This window comes from Pieris brassicae, chromosome 14 (genome assembly GCF_905147105.1).
Source record: "Pieris brassicae chromosome 14, ilPieBrab1.1, whole genome shotgun sequence".
Lineage (NCBI taxonomy): Eukaryota > Metazoa > Arthropoda > Insecta > Lepidoptera > Pieridae > Pieris > Pieris brassicae.
Window position 1 is genome coordinate 1,492,946 of NC_059678.1, and position 20,598 is coordinate 1,513,543.

Consider the following 20,598-nt stretch of genomic DNA (forward strand, 5'->3'; position numbering starts at 1 on the left):
AACACATTTTTGAACTTCAACAGAAAATATGTTAAAAAGATTCTAAATTTACATTTACTACCGCTTCGCAAGTCAAGTGCGTAGAGCAAGAAAAACTGGCAAGAAACTTTCCGCCACTCTTTTTGATCGCTAAGTTTTGAGTCATTCAAATTGTTTGATACAAAGGATTAGAATCATTTATTTAAGTATTCGTCAAATTTATATATTGATTAATTTACGTTTAACGAGAGCTTTGACTTTATTTGTGATAATTTTGCTTGGGAGTTTGTTGTAAAAACGAATACAATGTCTTCGATGTCGTTATTACAGATTTTGACTCTATAGAACAATGTTTCGTATGTTAATCAGTGTCAGAAAAATGATTTCTTGGTTTGAAAATGGTGACCATGGTAGGTGAAGTCAGTGGTTCCTCCCTCTACACGCTTATACACTGCTTCGAGAACCAACTGTTTCTCGGACACAGAAGGCTGATTATGACTTATGCTTAGGCCTCATTTGGGGCAGATATTCTATCTGTTGTTTGAGGTTATAATAAATATAGGTTATGAGGTAATAAAAATGACTAAATTAATTGTATATCTCTTTATTAATATAAACATACTATAGGCTTAAATTGTGACTTACAAAATAAGGTTAAACCATTAATTAGCTATTCACTGCTTATAGTACGTTTATGTCTTTGGCATTCCAAAAAAATTATACGGAAATCACAGTTTTATTAGTACATTACTAGCTGTGCCGCGCGGTTTCGCCCGCGATCGTATATTTATTTTTTGCCCTATCTTAGGACATTGGACATTGCGTCAAGTCAAATTCTTTAATCTGTGCGGAAAGACGGAAGAACGCGTTTTCAAAAATTCACAATTTCGAATGTGTCAAGACTACTGTCAAACAATAATGACGTAACACTTCTACGTTTCATTTCACGCACAGACTCTGCAATTAAAAATATATTCTCACAACACAATCTTACTAAAATAATAATTATAAATAAAATTCACTCATTAAAATAATCCTGAAGCGTTCTACCGCTACGAACACTAAGAACAACACTATGTTATATCTTACAGTATTACGTACACAGTCGTTAATTAAACGTTAAATTAAGTTTACGGAACATTATTATGAGTACAGGTATGAAGCTGAAATTATTTATGCAAAGCCAGAACTATATATAAAATATCTATATCATGGAAAATAATTTCTTTAAATGGCAACAATCTTTAATATGTCATTGTCAACTGTCAATGTCATCTGTCAAAGTGTGGTGTCAATTTTATTGCGTGAATTTTTTAATTATAAAAAAACTTGACAGACGTTTGACCAGATGTTAAGTGTGATGTGACCTAATGGAGGGCCTGTCCAGAAGATGCCTATTCAACCGCTGCTTAAATGAACCCCATGAAAGGAGGCAAGGAGTTCCTTTGCTGTTTTTACAAGAAACGTTTCAAACTGGCACTGAGGATGTCGACGACGAAGAAGTGAAACTCCAGCGTGCTTCCAGATGAATGACGGAATCAGGTTGTGTAATTCCATTGCATTTTCCGGAGTGGAATCTATAGCAGACTGAGAGGCTGGTAACTGAACAGATATTTTCGAGTTTCAAGTGATAAAATTACTAATATATTAAATGTAATTTACAATATAACGAATTGTCTGTAAGGCTGAAGGAAACGACGCTTAAAATTTCCTATCAGTGTTGCCATAATCATATTGTTCTGGCTTTAATTAAAACACATCTATCATTAGACATAATTAACCACTCTGAGTAAGATACTAGTGTATATGGACGAATACATTACTATTTAGTACTTAGATATAAAACAACTAATCAATCATGATGTCGTGTGTGTAAGATCTGCGCGTTTTTGGAACTAAGTGTTATTGGTATAGGACTAGATATTTAATATTTTATTAAACTGTTGTCTTAAAGCGCAAAATTACGTCTCGTAATAATTACTAATCGATTATGAATATAGAAACCGTGCATCGTACATGAAATGAATATGTTCTATTTGAATCTATCTATACTATGAGATATTTAGCAATTGCAAGCGGTAAGTCTACCACGTAACTTACAATAGCGATTTCAAAATTGAGTTATTTATGCCAATTTTCTTATAGTAGTTGGAAATATGAAAACGCCATGGCTGCCAAGCTATTGGCATGTTGCTGTTACTATTGACATTACTGTACTATTGTGATTGCAGTTTATAAGCTGCAATAATCTTAATATTTCTTATAGAAAATTAGTACGTAGCGCCATCTAGTAATAGTGGTTGAAGATAAAAATACTTATCTGTGGAATTTGTTTATGGCCACATTTGTAACGATAAATTTAAAAAAAACGCACTACATTTGTACAACTTAATCTAGGAATTTGTCTTCTTCCCTTTAAACCCACTAACTAAATTCAACATTTAGTTTATTTATTAACCAACAGATGGCGTTGTGTTTGTTTAAAACGCGATAACGGAATAACGTCCTAAAATTATACAGTAATCACCCTCATAACGCACTTGCATAACGTGTGTATAACACGGGGTTTGCATACGTTATTTCTGTACTGTGACATTTATATTGTACGAACTTATTCGTTCATAACATGGGTTGTTTCGATTTAAATCCCCTTAAAAGTTAAAGACAAATGATTCACGTTTATACAAGCGCGTTAAGCGAGTAAACTCCTACCATGAGTTTGTTATAACGCGAACCCAATCTACCGTGTTATAGGAGGGATTACTGAATATTGATGCATTTGATGTTTTAAGCGTTTTTCAATAAAATAAAACCCAGTTTGATAAAAAATGAAGTTCTTCAAAGAAGGATGACAATTGTCAATTTTGACTTTGACACACGAACCGGAAATGGTAGCTGTTGAGCCGGCGTAATGGCGATTAAATTAACCGATGTCGCGTGCGCACTTACTATAGACAGCATTATCTTTACTATTATTAATGGATCCAGTGCTTGGAGTGGGACACGTCATCATTGGTGGTGAGTGGCTAGTCTTCGTCTGGACTAGGACACATTATTTTACAGAGAGAAGAGAGCATTCTGGATATAGCTTCCGGACACTAAGACCCACACAATACTTCTCTGTGAACACTCACATACACACACTCTTAAGATACTCAGAGATTGATGTAATTATAATTGGAAAATCAATAAAAATAGTGAAAACTTTGTTGACCAGTTCAAAAGACAAGAAGAACTAAAAACAAAACTTTCTAATAAATATTGTCATAGTTGGAATCGCTTTAAAGTTACGTGGTAGCCATGCTTTCCTAGAAAGACTGGTACTTTGTAAATATATCTTTAAACTAACGATTTTAATCAGGTAGCCAATGCTGCGTTCTCCATAATAGACAATAGAAACCAGTCAACGCAGTTGGGTTGTTGCCAGACTGAAAAAAGACGTTAGTTACAATGTAAAAAAATATTAAAAAATAATCCATTTCACAACAATATACATGGACTATAAATATTTTCGTTGATTAATAAAATATAAGTCAGTTTAATCAAAGGCGAGCAACGCACTAGCGCCTTTTTGATATTGAGTGTACATGAGCGGTATCACTTAACATCTACCCAATATAAAAATATTGGGTAGATGTATACTAATACTTTTATCTACAATTTAAAAAAATATGAATTTTCAATTCGTTGGAATCTCAAAGATAAATAAAGAACTAAATTTTTTACCTGTGACGGGGCATATCTATTGAGAAGGGGTCGGTATCCATCCCCCAGTGTTGCCAGCATCGGGTAGTTGATGCTGCCATGGGGATAAAGTGGCAATATTGCTCGAACCTAAAAATTATTTTGTTTTTTAATTTTTACAATAAATAATTAAACCAAATGATATTTTAAAGATAACAATTCTAAATATCAACACGTCTTTGATAGCTTGATCTTTATTTTTTAAAATATTTTGACGATAATGGTATAATTTAACTGGTCCAGTTTTTGATTGGATTTGGTTCAATCATACAAATTTCAGAGATAAAGTGTTATTTAATCGTCTCCTTATAGAAAAGGATTTAGAATGATTGTATTGACTTTTAATAAAAATACCACATTTTTTTAAAGATACAATTCAATAATAAACAAATATATTTTATCGATTTGAACTGTTTTAAAAGAATACACCTCGATTTAAGTGTATCTGGATTTTGAAGGAAAAACCAAACATTGACACCCAACATCAAAACATTTTAAGTCCATACCTCTCCTTCATGAGGTCTGCAGACAGCAAGCGGCCTTAGAGTAGCTGCATCAGCAACAATGACGCAGCCCCAAAGGGTACCCACGTACGCCTCAGTGCCGCAAACGCACAGAGATGTTATCTTGAAGGAAAAATATACTTTACAATGGAAATACTGTATTCCTGTATTTTTATTATTATATTTTTCTTAGTTAAGTGCGGTGATTAAATAAATCGTAAAAAGATCCATTGTAACTACGAGTAAGTTGTCATTATACTCTCTTTTATTTAAAGCACCTCCTGAGCCAGAAACCGTTTTGGTCCTTCGGGTCGGATATCGTTAATTTCCAATATTTTCAGTATTTACAGATATACAACTGTAAATATTGGAAATTCACGGGCTATATATTAAATATATTCTCAGAACTCTGTATACATAAGTTTCTTTCTCCATTCGCTTCCGTCTAACACTATATATTCTATACACCTATTTCTAAGGGGCCCTTTTTGCCTCCTACGTAAATATCCCCCATATATACTTTACTTTAGTTAACATAAACTAGGTTTGAACCGAATATATGAACGGTCAATATAAAAAATGCCACACACAGCTACTAATAAGTAATAATTGGGATAATTTGACAAATGAGTTAATTGACGAGCTTTGTGGCATATATATATATAAGTTACAATACAATACAATAAGTTTATATTTAATTATATTATATTTATATCTATGTTTTTAATAATAGTCCAACTCACCCGACATCTGTCTTCGGTGAGGGGGTCGTCACTGGCGATAGATTGCAAACTTTCCGAACTGGGCGCGAGTTTGCTACAGTCCAGGCGCGCACTTTGTTCCCTGGACGTCGCCGAGTACGCGTATACGTACACATCTAGTTATAAATAAAAGTTGCATTAAGAACGCTTTATGAAGTGGCAACCTTTAACCAAAAACCTTTTATATAAATATAAAGTATTTTCGACATTAAGGCGTGCAATATCTTATTACCAGAGTATGGCCGTCAATCTCTTAAAGCAACTCTTAGGAGTCGAAATATCCGTCCAATCAAAATTCAATCATTTATTAATTTAGGTAACAAAATGTACACTTATGAACGTCAAAAGATATACATATTAATTGCTTCTAATTTTACATTTACTGCCAGCTCTCAAATCGAAGGTGTAGAACAGAAGAGAAGAACTGACAATAAACTCTCCGCCACTCTTTTTCGCCAAGTTTTTTGTTTTACACAACGTTTGTAAGGAGATGCAACTATTACACCATGTTTCACATCATAAGTTATTAATAATAATAAATTAAAAACTAAGATTGGTCCTCAGCTGGTGGCATGCTCCTATTTCACGAGCACGCACTCACATTCTGGAACTTCTCATGGGAACTACACCCAAAATCCACTCCCTAAGGTTGCGAAACCATGATTCCTCCCCCCCCCCTAGCAATAAGCGATAATAACTCAGAATAACATAAATCAAGTGAAATTTGTATTGTTCATTTATTAGAATGGCAACACCACGCAATCATAGACATCTAACACCTTGTAAGATTTGTGTAGAAACTCTTGTCTTGTCAAAATTTTGCATGTGCTACTTTTTCATGAACAATAAGTATTTATTTCAATTGTAATTAAATTCTAATAAAAAAATAAATAACTATATTAAATAAGCAGTAAGTATATTACCATTTTTGCAGTTTGCAAGTACAGTTGATACATGGTGTGAGGCAGCAAGACGGGCTACTCGTGTAGGGCGGGCGGGAGCTGCGATAAACTCAGCCGCACTCACGCCCTCAGAGTTCACTGTGTAGGTGTAGATTCCGTCACCACCTGCCCAAACCTCAACCCTGGAAACCAAAGAGAATTTTTTCTATAACACCTTCCAAGAGTTCATTCAGCGACGGCTAAATAGGCATCTCCAGAAGAGGCTCTGCAATATGCCGCATCACCCGTTATATGAGATTGGATTGCGGCTAAAGACTGTTCCAGAAATCTGGACAACGAGTATGTCATATACAGTTGACAGTTCCTCGCTGGTTTTAACTGTTTGATGATAAGATAAGGCTTTTATCGAAGATTTCTGCTATAAATTACGTACTACGCGTACGTACGCTTCTAAGTACGTTTTCTAATGGAACTGTTTTCTGTGTTGGAAACACTGAACATGGCCGTTCACCAATCATGGATGGATCGATCAAGCAAAAGACTCATCGTCCTTCAAATGGTGCACTGTTATAAGAGAGGCACTGGAAAAAGTAGAAACAGATAATCCAGGAGTTTCCTTGCTGACCACGACGCAGGAAGCACCGACTGAAAGAAAGACTGAGAAGAAAATATTTAATACCCATTATCAGCATAAACAGCGGTCAGACAGTTGAGTTCAGTGGCCGTACCCAACTCTGTGAGGACGAACGTGCTTTCGGCTTGAGGTCGCTCGCATGACACCATAAATAGTCTGGAAAGTTTGGACAATTTGTTTATTTATATCACGGATCTTCTGACAAATCTATTCATCCACTTTCATGACATTCACCATCCATTCTCGTTTATGATCATTAGTCAATCAAATAGGCAAGGTGATCAGCCTTTTGTGTCTGACTCATGCCGTGGACTGTTTGGGTCTAAGGCAAGCCGGATGATGACAGATGTCTTCCTTTGTACAAGCTAATGTTAAATGCGCACATAGAAAGACAGTCCATTGGTGCACAGCCGGTAATTGAACGTATCTAGCCACCAGGATATTTTCTGAAAGAGATAGTAGAACTTAGTTACCTTCCGCAAGACAGCGCAAGCGCAACGCGATGTAGTGATTCCAGTGAGTATAACGCCGACACACTAGACCCACCGCCACCCACAGTTTCGCACACTTTGACACTCCATTGCAAGACACAGTCGGATATACTGTGGGACAGATAAGAGATTAGATGATATACCGTCAACATATCAACGAAAGCATACCATATCTCGAAAACTATTGAACCGATTTTGATGAAACTTGTTTTTCTAAATTGGATTTCAATGACTTTGTTTACGAGAAATTTGTTGACACGTTGTAGGATAGACCTAGATAGTAAATATTTAAATGTGATAATCAACTAAGATCATCATGACATACAGGTTAATTTTTTTTTTCGGTTAAACACAACCATATTAAAACATGTTCAATTGGCACAATTATTGATTAATAAACAATTATGTTATGGCATTCAATGCAAACGATGAAACTGTATTATGTAACCTAACATTAATTAAGTTATTATAATTAATAATTAGAATTGGACTTCGAAAATTTGATCGTATTTCGGAGTTCCGAAGAAAGCTGAAAGTCTTAAAGGTCCTAGTTCCTTAAAGCAAAATTTTATGTCCCTCTCTGGTGGTAGTTTTGATTTGCGTTCCTTAGATAATCTTATTCTTGAATCTCCTACTCATAAAACTGATGTCTTTCTTTCTTTCTTTTGATATCAGATGAGCTCAGTCTCTAAATTTATTTAAAAATCTTCTTTTTGACATTTTTCTTCTGCCTCGTAATTAACTACTACTTATATATATATATATATACTATATACTACCACTACTATATATACTATATATTAATTGTGATTCAATTAACTTTGGCAGAGCTTTTACATGTCTGTTTATACATATATTTTTTCTTTGGATCTTATTTAATTTAATTTTAGTTATAGTTGCATGTTATTTTGAGTTTGTTTTATTATCCCATATTAGGGTTGTCTGGAAGAAATCGCTTGTTAGCGATAAGGCCACCTGTTACCTAATAGCTTATGTATAACTTATAATATACTGTGATTTAAAAAAGAAAAGATTCGAAGATAGCAGGAGGTTTACTGCCAATTTTGTGAATAGCTTAATCTTAGTTGTATGTTATTTTTAGTTATAATTTCGCCATAGGCTGTAAATAAATAAATAAATGTAACCTAGTTACTTTTTGTGGCTTTGTTTGTATAATTATGTATATTATGGTAACAATGTATAAATAAATAAATAATACCCCTAATTAATGTTAGTTATAAGCATTTAAACAATTAAAACCAGTCGACATGCAGCTTCAAACAAAGTGTTTCATTTAAGATATATCAGAACTTATCTACAACATCAGCCACCGAACATAACTCTGTAAGTAATTAACTAAAATTTTGACGAAAGCAATACTCACGAATAAACTGAAACTCGCCCAACAGAATCAGCCAGCCACATTGTGTGTCCGACGCGACACATCGCAGTTACAATTACCGGTTCTGTTTTGTCTAAAAGCGTAACGAACAAAATATTAATGACAGTATGTTATGTCAAAAAATGTTATGTTAAAACATAAACGTGAATTAGTTATTTTAAATATAAATAAGAACAGATTGCTTTATTAAAAATATAAACAGAAATGCCAATATATTGTCTTCTCAAAAAAAAAGAAGAGAAAAAATGTTTGAATTAACTGAACTTTTCTATGTGCGTAAGTAATACGCGAAAACAACCTTTTGCAAAACGCCAGATAGTGCCAGAAACAGGAGGATGATTATGTCTTTTATAAAAAAAATTATCAAAGACATAAAATTACGAGAGAATTCTTCCATAGACACACCACGGTACCGTTCGACCAATCACAATCAAAGTCAAAAGTCAAGTAGACGTTAAAAATGCGAATTCCAGTTCATTACACAACATTGTAAACTATATGTAATGCATGCATAATGCAGTTTTTTAAGGACAACAAATTAGGGACAGGACGCCACAATCATCGCAGACCATGGACAGCTATTTTAGTGGGTGGTTGGCTTTAGAGGGAGGAGTATAATATTTCTTTAAGCAATTGGAATTATCTCCTAGGGAAGACCCCCCCCCCCACCGGGGCTCAATTCCAGGGAGTGTTTATAACACAAACCTATAGCGGGATTGTTCCTTTATAAAATTCTGGACGACCGGTCAGTGCAAAATTGTAGCGATACCTAAAATCACTGCGACGACGACACACCCTGAAGCGCGCTATGGAAGTATTTCCACATATATACCACTTTTCGATCTGCGCCAGTTAGACTGGTGAAGGATTATCCCTTTAGTTTGGTGGAACAGTAACACCTTCCTCTACAGACATCTAACAGGTTATAAATTGAAATGGATGGAATTTAAATCCTCTAACCGGCGCCTGCGCCGGTCGTGCACACTAGATGTATTTTAAACGTATAATCTAATAGCACTGTCTTAACCATAGCAGACTGTCTCTTTTCACCACGGCGTAATCCCAATTCGACTGAAAGAAAATGGTGCACTTCATAGAAAGTCTCTTAATAAAAAAATACCTGGGGGTACTGTGAGTGAGTGGTGGTGTAAAAAGGTGGTAGACGAAGTTATCAGCGCGTGGGCTCTCTCTGGCTCCGCCCCACCGTACCACACCTCCCAACCCTCTGTATTTTCCTCTGTAATTTGTAAATTTATTTAATTAGAAAACTTTACACATAATACGAAATAATTTTTAAATCGAATCGCCAATTAAAGCCTCTAACCTGTTATATTACACATGGGCGTGGCCGCAGCGGCCCTAGGCTGCCTGATAACAGCAGCATCCCTCAATGAGAGGAACTCCGGGGCCGCAGCCACTGCTACCAACGCAGCGGCCGAGGGCCTCATCTCTGGTGCCCCACTCCAACAGCGACGCATCGTCTCCAGCATACTGCATGGATATTGAAGATCCTGCAAATGTTTTTCCTATATATTAAACACATTTTTTATAAAAACCTATTCGAATAAAAAACTGTGATAGTTGGCCTAGGTTTGAGCGTGCACTACTCCACGTACGACAAATTCGAATCACGTCCGTGTTTGTTTATATGTACGCTATTAACGATCACTAATACGGTAAAAAAACACTTCAAAAACTTTAGACACAAAAATCAACAACTCAGACAGACTCCAAGTCGAAGATCTCGAGTTGTAGCTCCTCTGTTTTGAATAATAATAATAAATTCAAAACTTCAGAACAAGACAATTTGCGATGTTTCTCAACGAGAAATTTGCACGCTTTTAAAGACGGGCAGGTAAAGGATATCGTTAAAAGAGAAGCTGCACTAGTCCCCATTAGGATTCCCTGTGTCGTGGGCATCTAGTCTCTTCCATTTAACAGATTAATGATTTGACGTAATACATTCTACATACTTTTTGAGCATAGGACAGGTTCAGAAGATTGTTAGTGAATGTATAAAGTTTTGAATCGATTGTGAAAATTTAGTTTCTAGTATTGTCTTTTGTTAACATAGCTTTTAAACATTTAGAGGACACCGTGAGTAATTTTTTGCAAAAACCGACATCTTTTAGTCGATTACAACATTCTCTGCAGCTGTGATACTTTTGACATTTAACACCTTTTGTATTCAGTCACCGTGACCACGCACGCTGAAAAGCACGCGATATTTCGGAAAAAATTTTAGAATTATGTCAATAATTATAAGTTTTTAATAATAATACATAGCTTCAAGTGTTTTTTCTTAAAATTTAGTTTCTGAGAAAGCGGTTAATGATGAGTGGTTAATGGGCCTCTGAGAGAGAATTCTATATGTTTTCCTCTTCTATTTGTCAGTCCTCTTGACAGAGCGGGTAACACTTTAGAGTATCTCACGACAACACTGCGCAAATTGTCACAACGACCTTGTGCATTAGTCCCTAATAGGACCTACAAGGGTACAAGGCCTCCCCTGTATACCAAAATTCGAGCAATAATTATGGTTGACTCACCCTTGGCGATAGTGGCGGTCGTGCTCCTTCCAATACAGCCTCCTTCACTGCCTCGTGGCCTTCAAATGGCTGACGCAGTGTAAAGATCTCGTATAGGAGCATTCCGAACGAGAAACAGTCTACCTTGAATATATAAAAATTATTCATAAGTGTCAATTGTAAGCGGGTATGTACCTCAGAAAGTACAAAGCCGATTTTGATAAAACTGTAAGACAGTTCTCATAATGATATAATTAATAATTGTTAGTGTATTATAACAGTTGATTAACAGAAAAAAAGAGAGTATAAAGACTGCTTCCAAAATGTCAAAGGAAGAAATTACTCCAGCTCGAGAGAAAAAGAGCCCAACGGCTGTGCGGCGCTTAAGAGAAGCGTTGTAATTCTTAAAAGTCTGGCAACGCACACGCGAGCCTTCTGGTGATGATTGTCCATTTGTGGTTTCATTTAAAAACCCGTTCTACAAACTGAGCTCTGTTCCCTTTTTGGTAAATATCAACACACTAACACATTTTGCGAGTTTGTTTCTTGTCCCTATATTATTGATAACAAGTATACACCTAGTATAGATATAAAATCCATAAAATATATTAATAAAAACACCAAGAAAAGAAATATCCTTGTTTGTTTACTTTGGCTTTGAACTCAATTCGGTCAAAGGTTCAAGGACGCGTACGACAATTGTTACGTGTGTACGACAAAGAAAGAAAGAGAGAGAGAAAGAAAATATGTGTTGTTAAGAAACATAACTTCATCTTCTTTTTTAAATCTATGAAAAGCATTTGTTTTTTTTATATTTACTCATTCCTATTTCAAAATTTCGAATTTCCACGAAAAATTTAAACTTACTTTTTCCGTATACTCTTCTTCTCCATTGTACCTCATGATCTCTGGAGCCATGAAACCCTCAGTGCCTCCAAAGCCCTTCGTACCAGAGGGTGGAGCAAGTCGTGATATTCCTGAAATATTTTCTATTTAGCCCTCATAAAACCCGAGAAAAATTACGCGAAAATGTTTCCCAATGTCACATAGTACAGTATAATAATTTTGTTATTTATTTCGTAATCTAGCAGCTAACGTGAATTATATATAACAACAAACAATTTCAATAAACATATAGCCAATGATGGAATACATATATATATAATGTGAAAGTGAGGATATATAGAAGATTATACAAGAACCACAGACAACTTACCATAATCTCCAAGTTTGACATGGACATCGATGGGATCTGGGCTATTTTCAGCCACTTGAGATTCAGCTGGAGCTGGGAATGTCCATACCAGCACGTTTTCCGACTGAAATTGTACATTTAAATCTAAATCCTGCGACAAAATCGTGGCTGTTTCACAGATTTATCTGAAAGTAAACACTTTGATAGTCCCGACCAAAAAATATTGTTGCAAAGATCTGTGGTTCATATTCCAATTCCTGTTCATGTCACAATGTCGCCTTGACTGCTCTCAAATATGTCAATCTAAGAAGAAAATTTAAGTTAGACTTAAAGGTTGCTACTCAATATAAAGTGTTCTGAATGTAAATTTTATAAAAACCAGATGTGTACGTATACGCGTACTCGGCGACGACAATGTGCGCCTTTATTACAATTTCTCCTGTTCTATATAATATAAAAAAATATGTAGATAAAGTAGTCTATGCTTCTGCTAAAAACGAAAGTAATAAATAAACTATGGACCTAGTTTAACCTATTGGGAGCGATAAAAAAGAATCGAAAAATTCTACATTTCCATGTTATGACACAATTATTATTTTTGTAGTATTATCTCTTATAAGAAGCTGATTTTGTTGATAGGTTGAAGTCGAATTGGTTCGGAAATACTTCAGTGTGCAGCTGGTTCCACATAGTTGTGGTGCGCTGCAGGAACTGCCCCAATAAAACTCAATCCTAAATGGAATGTCACGTAATCACACTGATACCTTTAAATCCCGGTAAAGCACGCGATGCGTGTGCAAGTACTCCAGAGCGCGTGCAAGCTGTAGAGTCAGCGCACGCGCAGCACGGGCACCCACTCTAGCTCCACAACCACGATAGCTACGGAGTGTGTTCTCTAAGGAACCCTGGAAATCATTTAATTTTCTTAACGATTCGCGTACATTATAAGAAAACAATATACATATTTAAGTTAGTCAACGTCCAAGTTTCATCAAAATCGGTTGAGTACATTTTGAGATAAGATCATCAATCAAAATTTAATTATTATGTTATTTTCAATGGCATTTAAAATCAATTGAATTTTAGTTGGTATATTAAAATAAGGTCGATTAAATTGCACAATTTGACACCTGAGGTGCAATAGCCAGCAACAAGGCGAGTGGAGCCGGACAAGCTGCCAGCAGTGGCAGTACGTGAGGATGCCGAAGTCTGCTGAGGATGCCCAACTCTTGACGTAGACCGCAGTAGGCCCGACAGGCGCCTGCTAATGGCTCCCGTTCCCAACGTGAGACTGCTGCCTGGAAGTAAAAAATCTTGATAACTACCTATATATCCATTTTACTCCCTGCTGGACAGAATGCATCCCCATCTCTCCGTGTATTTTATAAATGTATAGATAGAGAGTGAAGGAAATAAAAAAGGTATCTCTGGAGTAGCAAAAACTAACTAACACATCGGACGCTTATATCCACTCACAGACACACCATTACTCAAACACACGCATAATTAAGGTTCTTCTATTCGTAAACATAGATCTATAAATCAATCCGGCTCGAAGGACCAATGTACAGCTTGCCAGCCAGTGGACTGAGAGATGCGTATTTAAATTATTATGTAATAAGTGCCAGGAGTATTTTACATACACTACGTATGTAAAGCTACACTGGATAACTAAATACATGAGAGGTTAAGAAGATATAAGAATCATAGCGAATACATAAATAAGTATATGATGGGATGTCTGGACCAAGAGACCTAAGGTAACAGACAGGTAGAATCAGTGGTTCAAGGTGGTAGGATTGTCACAAATCTATGGGGCAGGCTATTAAGGGCTTGTACGAGGCCACTTGTAGGAAGCCACTTCCAGAGCATACGAGACAAAACCAGAAATTTAGACGCTAGTCAGGGGACTCGAATCGTAGAAGAACTGGTTTTCATCCGTCGGGCAATAACCAATAATTATGGTATAAAATCAAAGGTCCCTCAAATCAATGTTTGGCATGGTGAAATAGGATCACACACATACATACATGAAGTAGGAATAACATGTAAATAAATCAAATAACAGATTAGAACAGAACAAATTAATCATTCGTCGTTTTCTCTCGCAGTGTTAACACAATTTGTTAGAAACAAACAAAATAGTTTATTATCAAAGGATTTACATCAAATACCTTGTAAGCCGTAAGAGCGGGTATAGAGTGCGGCTGCGCTGGCACCGGTTGTAGCGCTTTTAATGCGACCCTGCGGGATTCGCTGCCAGGTGGGCGCCATGTCCCAGCAACCACCGTCCCAAACGCTCCTCTTCCCACCACAGCCCCAAGTGTTATATGTTCCCAACGAGCACGTTTTGAGTCTTCCACGTCGAGTAGAAGCTGTATACAAAAAAACCTAATTTCAAAAACTTTTAAAATTATTTTGATGAAACTCACGTAAGTCCTGAGTTTATTTGAATCAAACCAAAAGAACCATCCCGATATGATTAAGATAAGATTATTATAAGATTAAGATTCTTTGGCTTTTTAACCCCAAATCATAATAATACAATTTCAATAATATCACTTACATTCACTTGAAATTGATATTTATTTATATTGCCAACTGTCTTATGTACATTACTAAGTCTAACTATTATTGTATATTATAAACTATTTCATGTATATTACTAACTGTCTTAAGTATATCACTAACTGCCCAATCTATCAGTTACCTATTTAGGATGTATTGATCATGGCATAATCATATATATTAAATTAAAAAATATTTTTCTTTATGAATTATATAATAAGGAAAATTATTAAAAACCTTAATCAAACATAGTGACAATTATAACAATTGTAGTTTTAAAAAAAAGAATTCACAATTTTCATATTTCTCTGAACTCACCACATCAGGAGCGACATCCGCCAGTTCCACGTCAGCGTGGTGCTGACAGGCCAGCCTTTTGCCAGTGCATCCTGCTAGGATACATTCTTCCAGGGTCCAACATTCCCCAACTATGAAACTACGTTGAACTCCTTCAACGGAACCGAGGCGCGATGATGCTAAAAATCATCAAAATAATTCTAACTAAAAAGGTGAGTCCTGGCAGCGTTAGATTGAGATCTGATCTTTAGAGTGAGAGACGAGACGTGAAGTTGAAGTTAGGTCCAATGTCTTTACCGGGAATGTACATGGGCAGCAATATTAAACTGCTTTGTACTCAAAGATCACTTTACACTTAGGGTTTAAACACTTGAAAATACTGGGCACCTAAGGATGTACCTGTGTTCAATCCGTTCCTTCTTTTACTTCGCCTTATACATAAATGGGAGTAAATGGTCGCGTTAATTTATAAGCCATGTGCGTTTTGAAGCCCCAAAGTCACTGTATTTTTAGGAATTAAAAAAAGGATTTTATAAAATGTTATTAAACTTGAAGTAAAACACACGGTACAGTAGAATTGCTGTCATATTAGAAAATTTTCACGTACTGGAACACGTTATTACCATGCTAACAAATACTAACGTTAATATAAATTTACCATTTCCAATGTTTCATAAAGATTTACAAATAACTATTTATTTAGAATTTATAATAAAAACTTACTAATTGACTCGTTCCCGACTCCACTGTCACGATCCGAAGTTCTCGACTCCTCGGAGAGGCGTAATCTTCGCGTTTCATTCCCCAATTCTAGCCGTTTTAACGCCTGAAATAACAGAGGGAAATATTTATTTTGAAAATGTCAATATTCCAGACATTTTTGGCAGATTCCATACAATTTGTATTGTTTTCTATTCCAACTGGATCTAGCTTTCGTTTAGTTCCGAATACTCCCACGCTGTTATAGATTTAATGACAAAAATCTATTGTAACTTATTTATTGGGTAAATAACTATTTGTTACATATATTTAATTTAAGAAAATAATATTTTATGAATAATATCGTCAAGATATGTGAAATTTATTCAAAAATATTCACAGCCACATCCTTTTCCCTATATCTAGCATAATTGTTTCATTTTACTTTGAATTTTAATGGTTAATAGTAACCGGAATATTTGCACGTTTTTTATTACCTGAGTCAAGTTATTATCGTGAAGTTCTGGCTGGAATTGTGGGAGATTGTTTGAGACAGCATCGCGCAGACACCCGGGGCATGGGACCACTCGTGTTATGAGACAACGCCCTTCCGAGGTGTGCACGAAGCGGGTACCTGGAGCGGCAAATATCGGTTTCAAACCATTAATTTATTTTTTCTCTTATAAAAATATCATAAGGGCTTTGTCATCAACTGAAAATCTACATATTTCAGACACAAAACCCGGAACATTTGTACGTGAAATGTTTAATTTTATTTTTTTAATACTGAACAAACATTAACGCAACGAAACAGATTCCAAGATATTAAGCGGCCCTGGACGATATTATTAATAGAACGTTACGAATATAATCATTACCACCGATTTGCCAATCGACGAAAATAGTTGAAGCTCCAGAGAATTAAAAAAAATATTGCAGATATAAAATCCTAATTTACTTTTTTTTAAACATTACAATACGTAATAATTGTCGTATCATTTTTTTTAAATTTTTAGTATATTTTAGTATCACACGAGCAAACGGACACTTACATTGCCAGAAAGCTCGCAAGTGCGTTGCCGGCGTTAAGAATTAGCACGCTCTTTTTTTAAAGGAAGTCTAAATTGAATTCCTATGTTTTCCTTCTTTGGAAAACTTCTTCTCATATTAGTAACTTAATGGAAATACTGAACAATTGTTTTAGCTGCAAAACCTCACCTAAAGATGGATACCAATCTTCCAGTAACAAGTCCAGAAGATCTGAGACCAGCGCCAGAACTCTTGCCAGTACCGCTGGGTTGGGTTCCAAGGTTATGCTCTGAAACATTACGGTACTACTAGTCATCCAGCTTCATCTCAGTGATTTTGGAATAACCCCTATGTAATAAGGATCCAGATTTTAAAAAAAAGTGCAGTCTAATCAGAATGTAACTGAACTGAATGTATTATTATGAACTCATTACATACGCTTTGACCAACCGAAAGTACTTGCGAAAGAAAAAAGATTCTACCCAAGATTGGTACGCGAAGCCATTGAAATAAAAAAAACACCCCAATTTAAATGGATGGCGAGAAGATGGCCTAAAACTATCAAACACCTGAGATCCAATAATAAATCCAACTTAAAACCCCAAGACAATTTATTATTTATTACAAACAATGCGGCAAAATTTAGCACACCGTGAGTCATTTCTGCAAAAACCCTTTTATCTTTTAGTCGTTATCAACTCCGGGGAAATAAATACAGATAACACAACTTTCGCTACAGCTGTGATACTTTTTGACATTCAACACCTTTTGTCATCAGTCACCGTGACCACGCACGCTGTAAAGCACGCGAAACGTCGGAAAATTTTAAATTTATGTAAAATAATTATAAGTTTATAATAATACATAGCTTCAATCCGGTAAAAAAGTGTTTTCTTTAAATTTACAACACGTAAGATGACTACGATTGCGTGGTGTTGCCATGTTAATAAAACAAATGACATCGTGTTCTCTTTTTACATTATCTGACATATATAAACAAAATTCATTAGAATAATTAGGTTAACTTAAAATGGTTATTTAAATATTGCTAGGATAAAAAAAGGAGTTTGAATACGGTACATTTTGCATATTAACCTGGTATCCTGTTAACGGGAGGCCATCTTTCCGTCTTGCAATGCAGGCTTGTGCTGGAAGTAGAATTTCAATGCAGGCAGAAGTCTGCATATCCAGTTCACACCATACGCCTTCTTGACGAACTCGAAATCTGTATATTTCATACAGAAAGCAATCAAGTCTGTGTTACTTAATATTTTATAAGAAAATAAGTAACAACGAAAGAACCTAGGAAAGTTTAAGAAGGTATCCTTAAAATCTTCTAGAAAATTCAGGATTTTATTAATGATTTTTAGAAATTGGCGCTGGCTTCCGTTTGTAGTTTTGCCCAATTTTTTATGATAGGTGGGCAAACGAGCCCATGGATAACCATTATAGATGGGCGTTGCCATAGTTGGAGGTCGATTCCGCAGTTCTATAGTGTGTTCCACAATATTTGACTATTTCAAATAATTTTGACACTATTTTTGTACCATAGAGGTGGTACTTCATTGGTCAATGTAAGCTCTCTTCATTTTAAAGTATGAGTCACGTAAAGAAAATTGTCAAAAAACTCATGCAATCTCCTCCATCCTATAAATTTTGTTGGATTATTGATTACCTCATATGGTGGTACAGTTCCTCCGTATCCACATCATCCACCAGGCTCCCCAGCAAAGGGTCCTTCGTAGGGGATATCTCCCTCAAAGAAAGCAAGGTCAGCTGTCCACAGACTAACTTCACTCCCGTCTTCCAAACCTTCCAGGACCAGTTGAGCTCGAGTGCCTTCATCAGGTTTTCGTCTTGTTCAATCTTATAAAACAAAATATGCTTTTAGTATATATTTAAATATATAACTTTTAATTTTTATTAAGTTCCATAATTGATATACCTCTTGTGGAATCTTGTACAGATCAGGCGCAGTGGCAGCGAGTGCACCATCAGCCAAAAGCCGCGCACACAACCGCGCCCAAAAGCCGCAAGGCACGTACGACATCAGAAGGATACGACGAAGCGAGCGGCCACTATCCCTACTCGATAGGACGATGCCCCATCCGCAGTCCTCTATCGACAAAAACGTGTACGCTTAGTGTAATTATAACTCCCTTATACAATACAAACTTTTGACATACACAGCGCTAACTATCAACTATACGGAGACAAAGTGTAATAATTTAAATAAATAATTTCTTTCTTTTAAACGCTGACCTGTCTATGAAACGCTGACCTGTGAATTCCAAGCTGACTTGTATATTACACGCTGATCTGTCTATAACATACTGCCCTGTCTATTACACGCTGACCTGTCTTTTACACGCTGACCTGTCTTTTACACGCTGACCTGTCGATTACACGCTGACCTGTGAATTCCAAGCTGACTTGTCTATTACACGCTGACCTGTCCTTTACACGCTGATCTGTATATAACATACTGCCCTGTCTATTACACGCTGACCTGTCTATTACACGCTGAACTGTCTATTACACGCTGACCTGTGAATTCCAAGCTGACTTGTCTTTTCACGCTGATCTATCTATAACATACTTCCCTGTCTATTACACGCTGACCTGTCTTTTACACGCTGACCTGTCTTTTACACGCTGACCTATATACTATAAGTTGGTATTTAGTTAAAATACATACGTGTAAGAGGAGCTTCAGAATTGCGTATTTCGTCGCAGGTCGTCAATGTGTTGGAGAACATTCTCCTAGGGGTGCCAGGCCACGTACGGGATTTTAGGGCCAACTGTAAATAATGTTCATGTTGGGTTACTAAAACTATAAAAACATTCATTCAGTCACGACTTTCCATTTTCTTTCACACGATTTGCATTTTATGCCTGAACAATTTTCCCACGCCTGTTTCCAACAAAACTTTTTTTTGTATATATAAAGAAAATTCTATACGTAACAGCAAACGTTTAAACATAAAGTGTATTTGGGTGTAAATATTGACACACAATTTGATATAATTATTAATTTTCAAACAAAGTCTTATAAGTAGACATGATACATATAAGATTTCTGCGGCGAAATCGGTTCGGCCGTTCGCGCGTGATGCCGTGACCAAGGGAAATAGGGAATTCATTTTTATATATACGATAATAATATATATATATAGATAACCTGTGGTTGCGGCTGCATTGGCTCAATGGTGGGGAGCAAGGGTGGGACGAGCAACGCTCTACCGTCCCAGCATAGAGCCAGCTCGAACTTGTTGAGTAAGGACATTCCCAACGAACGAGCTTCCTCACCACCTCCTAATGCTGGCGAGGCTTTGAAAACGTGTGCTAAATCTTCCACTTTCATTATACCTAAAGATTTATGTATCATTAATTTGTATAATTCTTCTCACTAGTCCTCAACTGAACGTTTTTTAAAGGCAGTTTTTGCCGACCACCACCACCACTATGTGGAACCAGCTGAAGTATTTCCGAACCCATTCGACTTAGGAAAAAAGTCCTTCCAGAAAAGAGGGTACCGATTCGTGAAAGGCCGAGCCTTGCCTTCTGGCATTGTGAGCGTCCATGGGCGGCGGTATCACATAACCAGGCCAGCTGCCTGATCCTTTTCAAATCAATCAAACGGTGCCGTTTTGCGGGTATAACAAATAATTCACAAAAATACTATTCAAGTCATATTAAAACACTTACCACTATTAGCGAACGGATTGATCTCCCGAACAGTAACGACATGAGCCAAAATATCACAGAGCCACTGAGGACGGAGGAAGTACAGTTCCTTAAGAGTCGCGTCATCGTAATGGAGCAGGACACCTGTGGATATTAGAAGTACTTAGTGGCTAACGAAG

The 20,598-nt window shown here is 36.2% G+C and overlaps 1 protein-coding gene across 5 annotated transcripts in view; it reads right to left on the bottom strand.

Annotated features, from left to right (window-relative positions):
- Nucleotides 1-573: 573 nt before the first annotated feature.
- Nucleotides 574-20,598, bottom strand: part of LOC123717966 (leucine-rich repeat serine/threonine-protein kinase 1) — a 72,218-nt gene continuing 52,193 nt past the window's right edge. For 4 of the 5 annotated variants that reach the window (XM_045674255.1, XM_045674258.1, XM_045674259.1 and 1 more), the window contains 26 exons: nt 20,441-20,563; nt 19,914-20,101; nt 19,431-19,533; nt 18,678-18,850; nt 18,408-18,598; nt 17,813-17,957; nt 16,922-17,021; nt 16,201-16,337; nt 15,728-15,830; nt 15,026-15,183; nt 14,314-14,514; nt 13,270-13,437; nt 12,904-13,044; nt 12,161-12,263; nt 11,812-11,921; nt 10,966-11,088; nt 9,741-9,927; nt 9,537-9,653; nt 8,399-8,489; nt 6,997-7,125; nt 6,569-6,679; nt 5,911-6,071; nt 4,970-5,103; nt 4,230-4,349; nt 3,706-3,813; nt 574-3,407 (listed from right to left, as the gene is read on the bottom strand). In XM_045674255.1, the coding sequence (XP_045530211.1) occupies nt 3,333-3,407; nt 3,706-3,813; nt 4,230-4,349; nt 4,970-5,103; nt 5,911-6,071; nt 6,569-6,679; nt 6,997-7,125; nt 8,399-8,489; nt 9,537-9,653; nt 9,741-9,927; nt 10,966-11,088; nt 11,812-11,921; nt 12,161-12,263; nt 12,904-13,044; nt 13,270-13,437; nt 14,314-14,514; nt 15,026-15,183; nt 15,728-15,830; nt 16,201-16,337; nt 16,922-17,021; nt 17,813-17,957; nt 18,408-18,598; nt 18,678-18,850; nt 19,431-19,533; nt 19,914-20,101; nt 20,441-20,563 (3,500 nt within the window). In that variant the 3' untranslated portion in view covers nt 574-3,332. The remainder of the gene's footprint in view (nt 3,408-3,705; nt 3,814-4,229; nt 4,350-4,969; nt 5,104-5,910; nt 6,072-6,568; nt 6,680-6,996; nt 7,126-8,398; nt 8,490-9,536; nt 9,654-9,740; nt 9,928-10,965; nt 11,089-11,811; nt 11,922-12,160; nt 12,264-12,903; nt 13,045-13,269; nt 13,438-14,313; nt 14,515-15,025; nt 15,184-15,727; nt 15,831-16,200; nt 16,338-16,921; nt 17,022-17,812; nt 17,958-18,407; nt 18,599-18,677; nt 18,851-19,430; nt 19,534-19,913; nt 20,102-20,440; nt 20,564-20,598) is intronic. The other variant, XM_045674256.1, reaches the window with a different exon arrangement.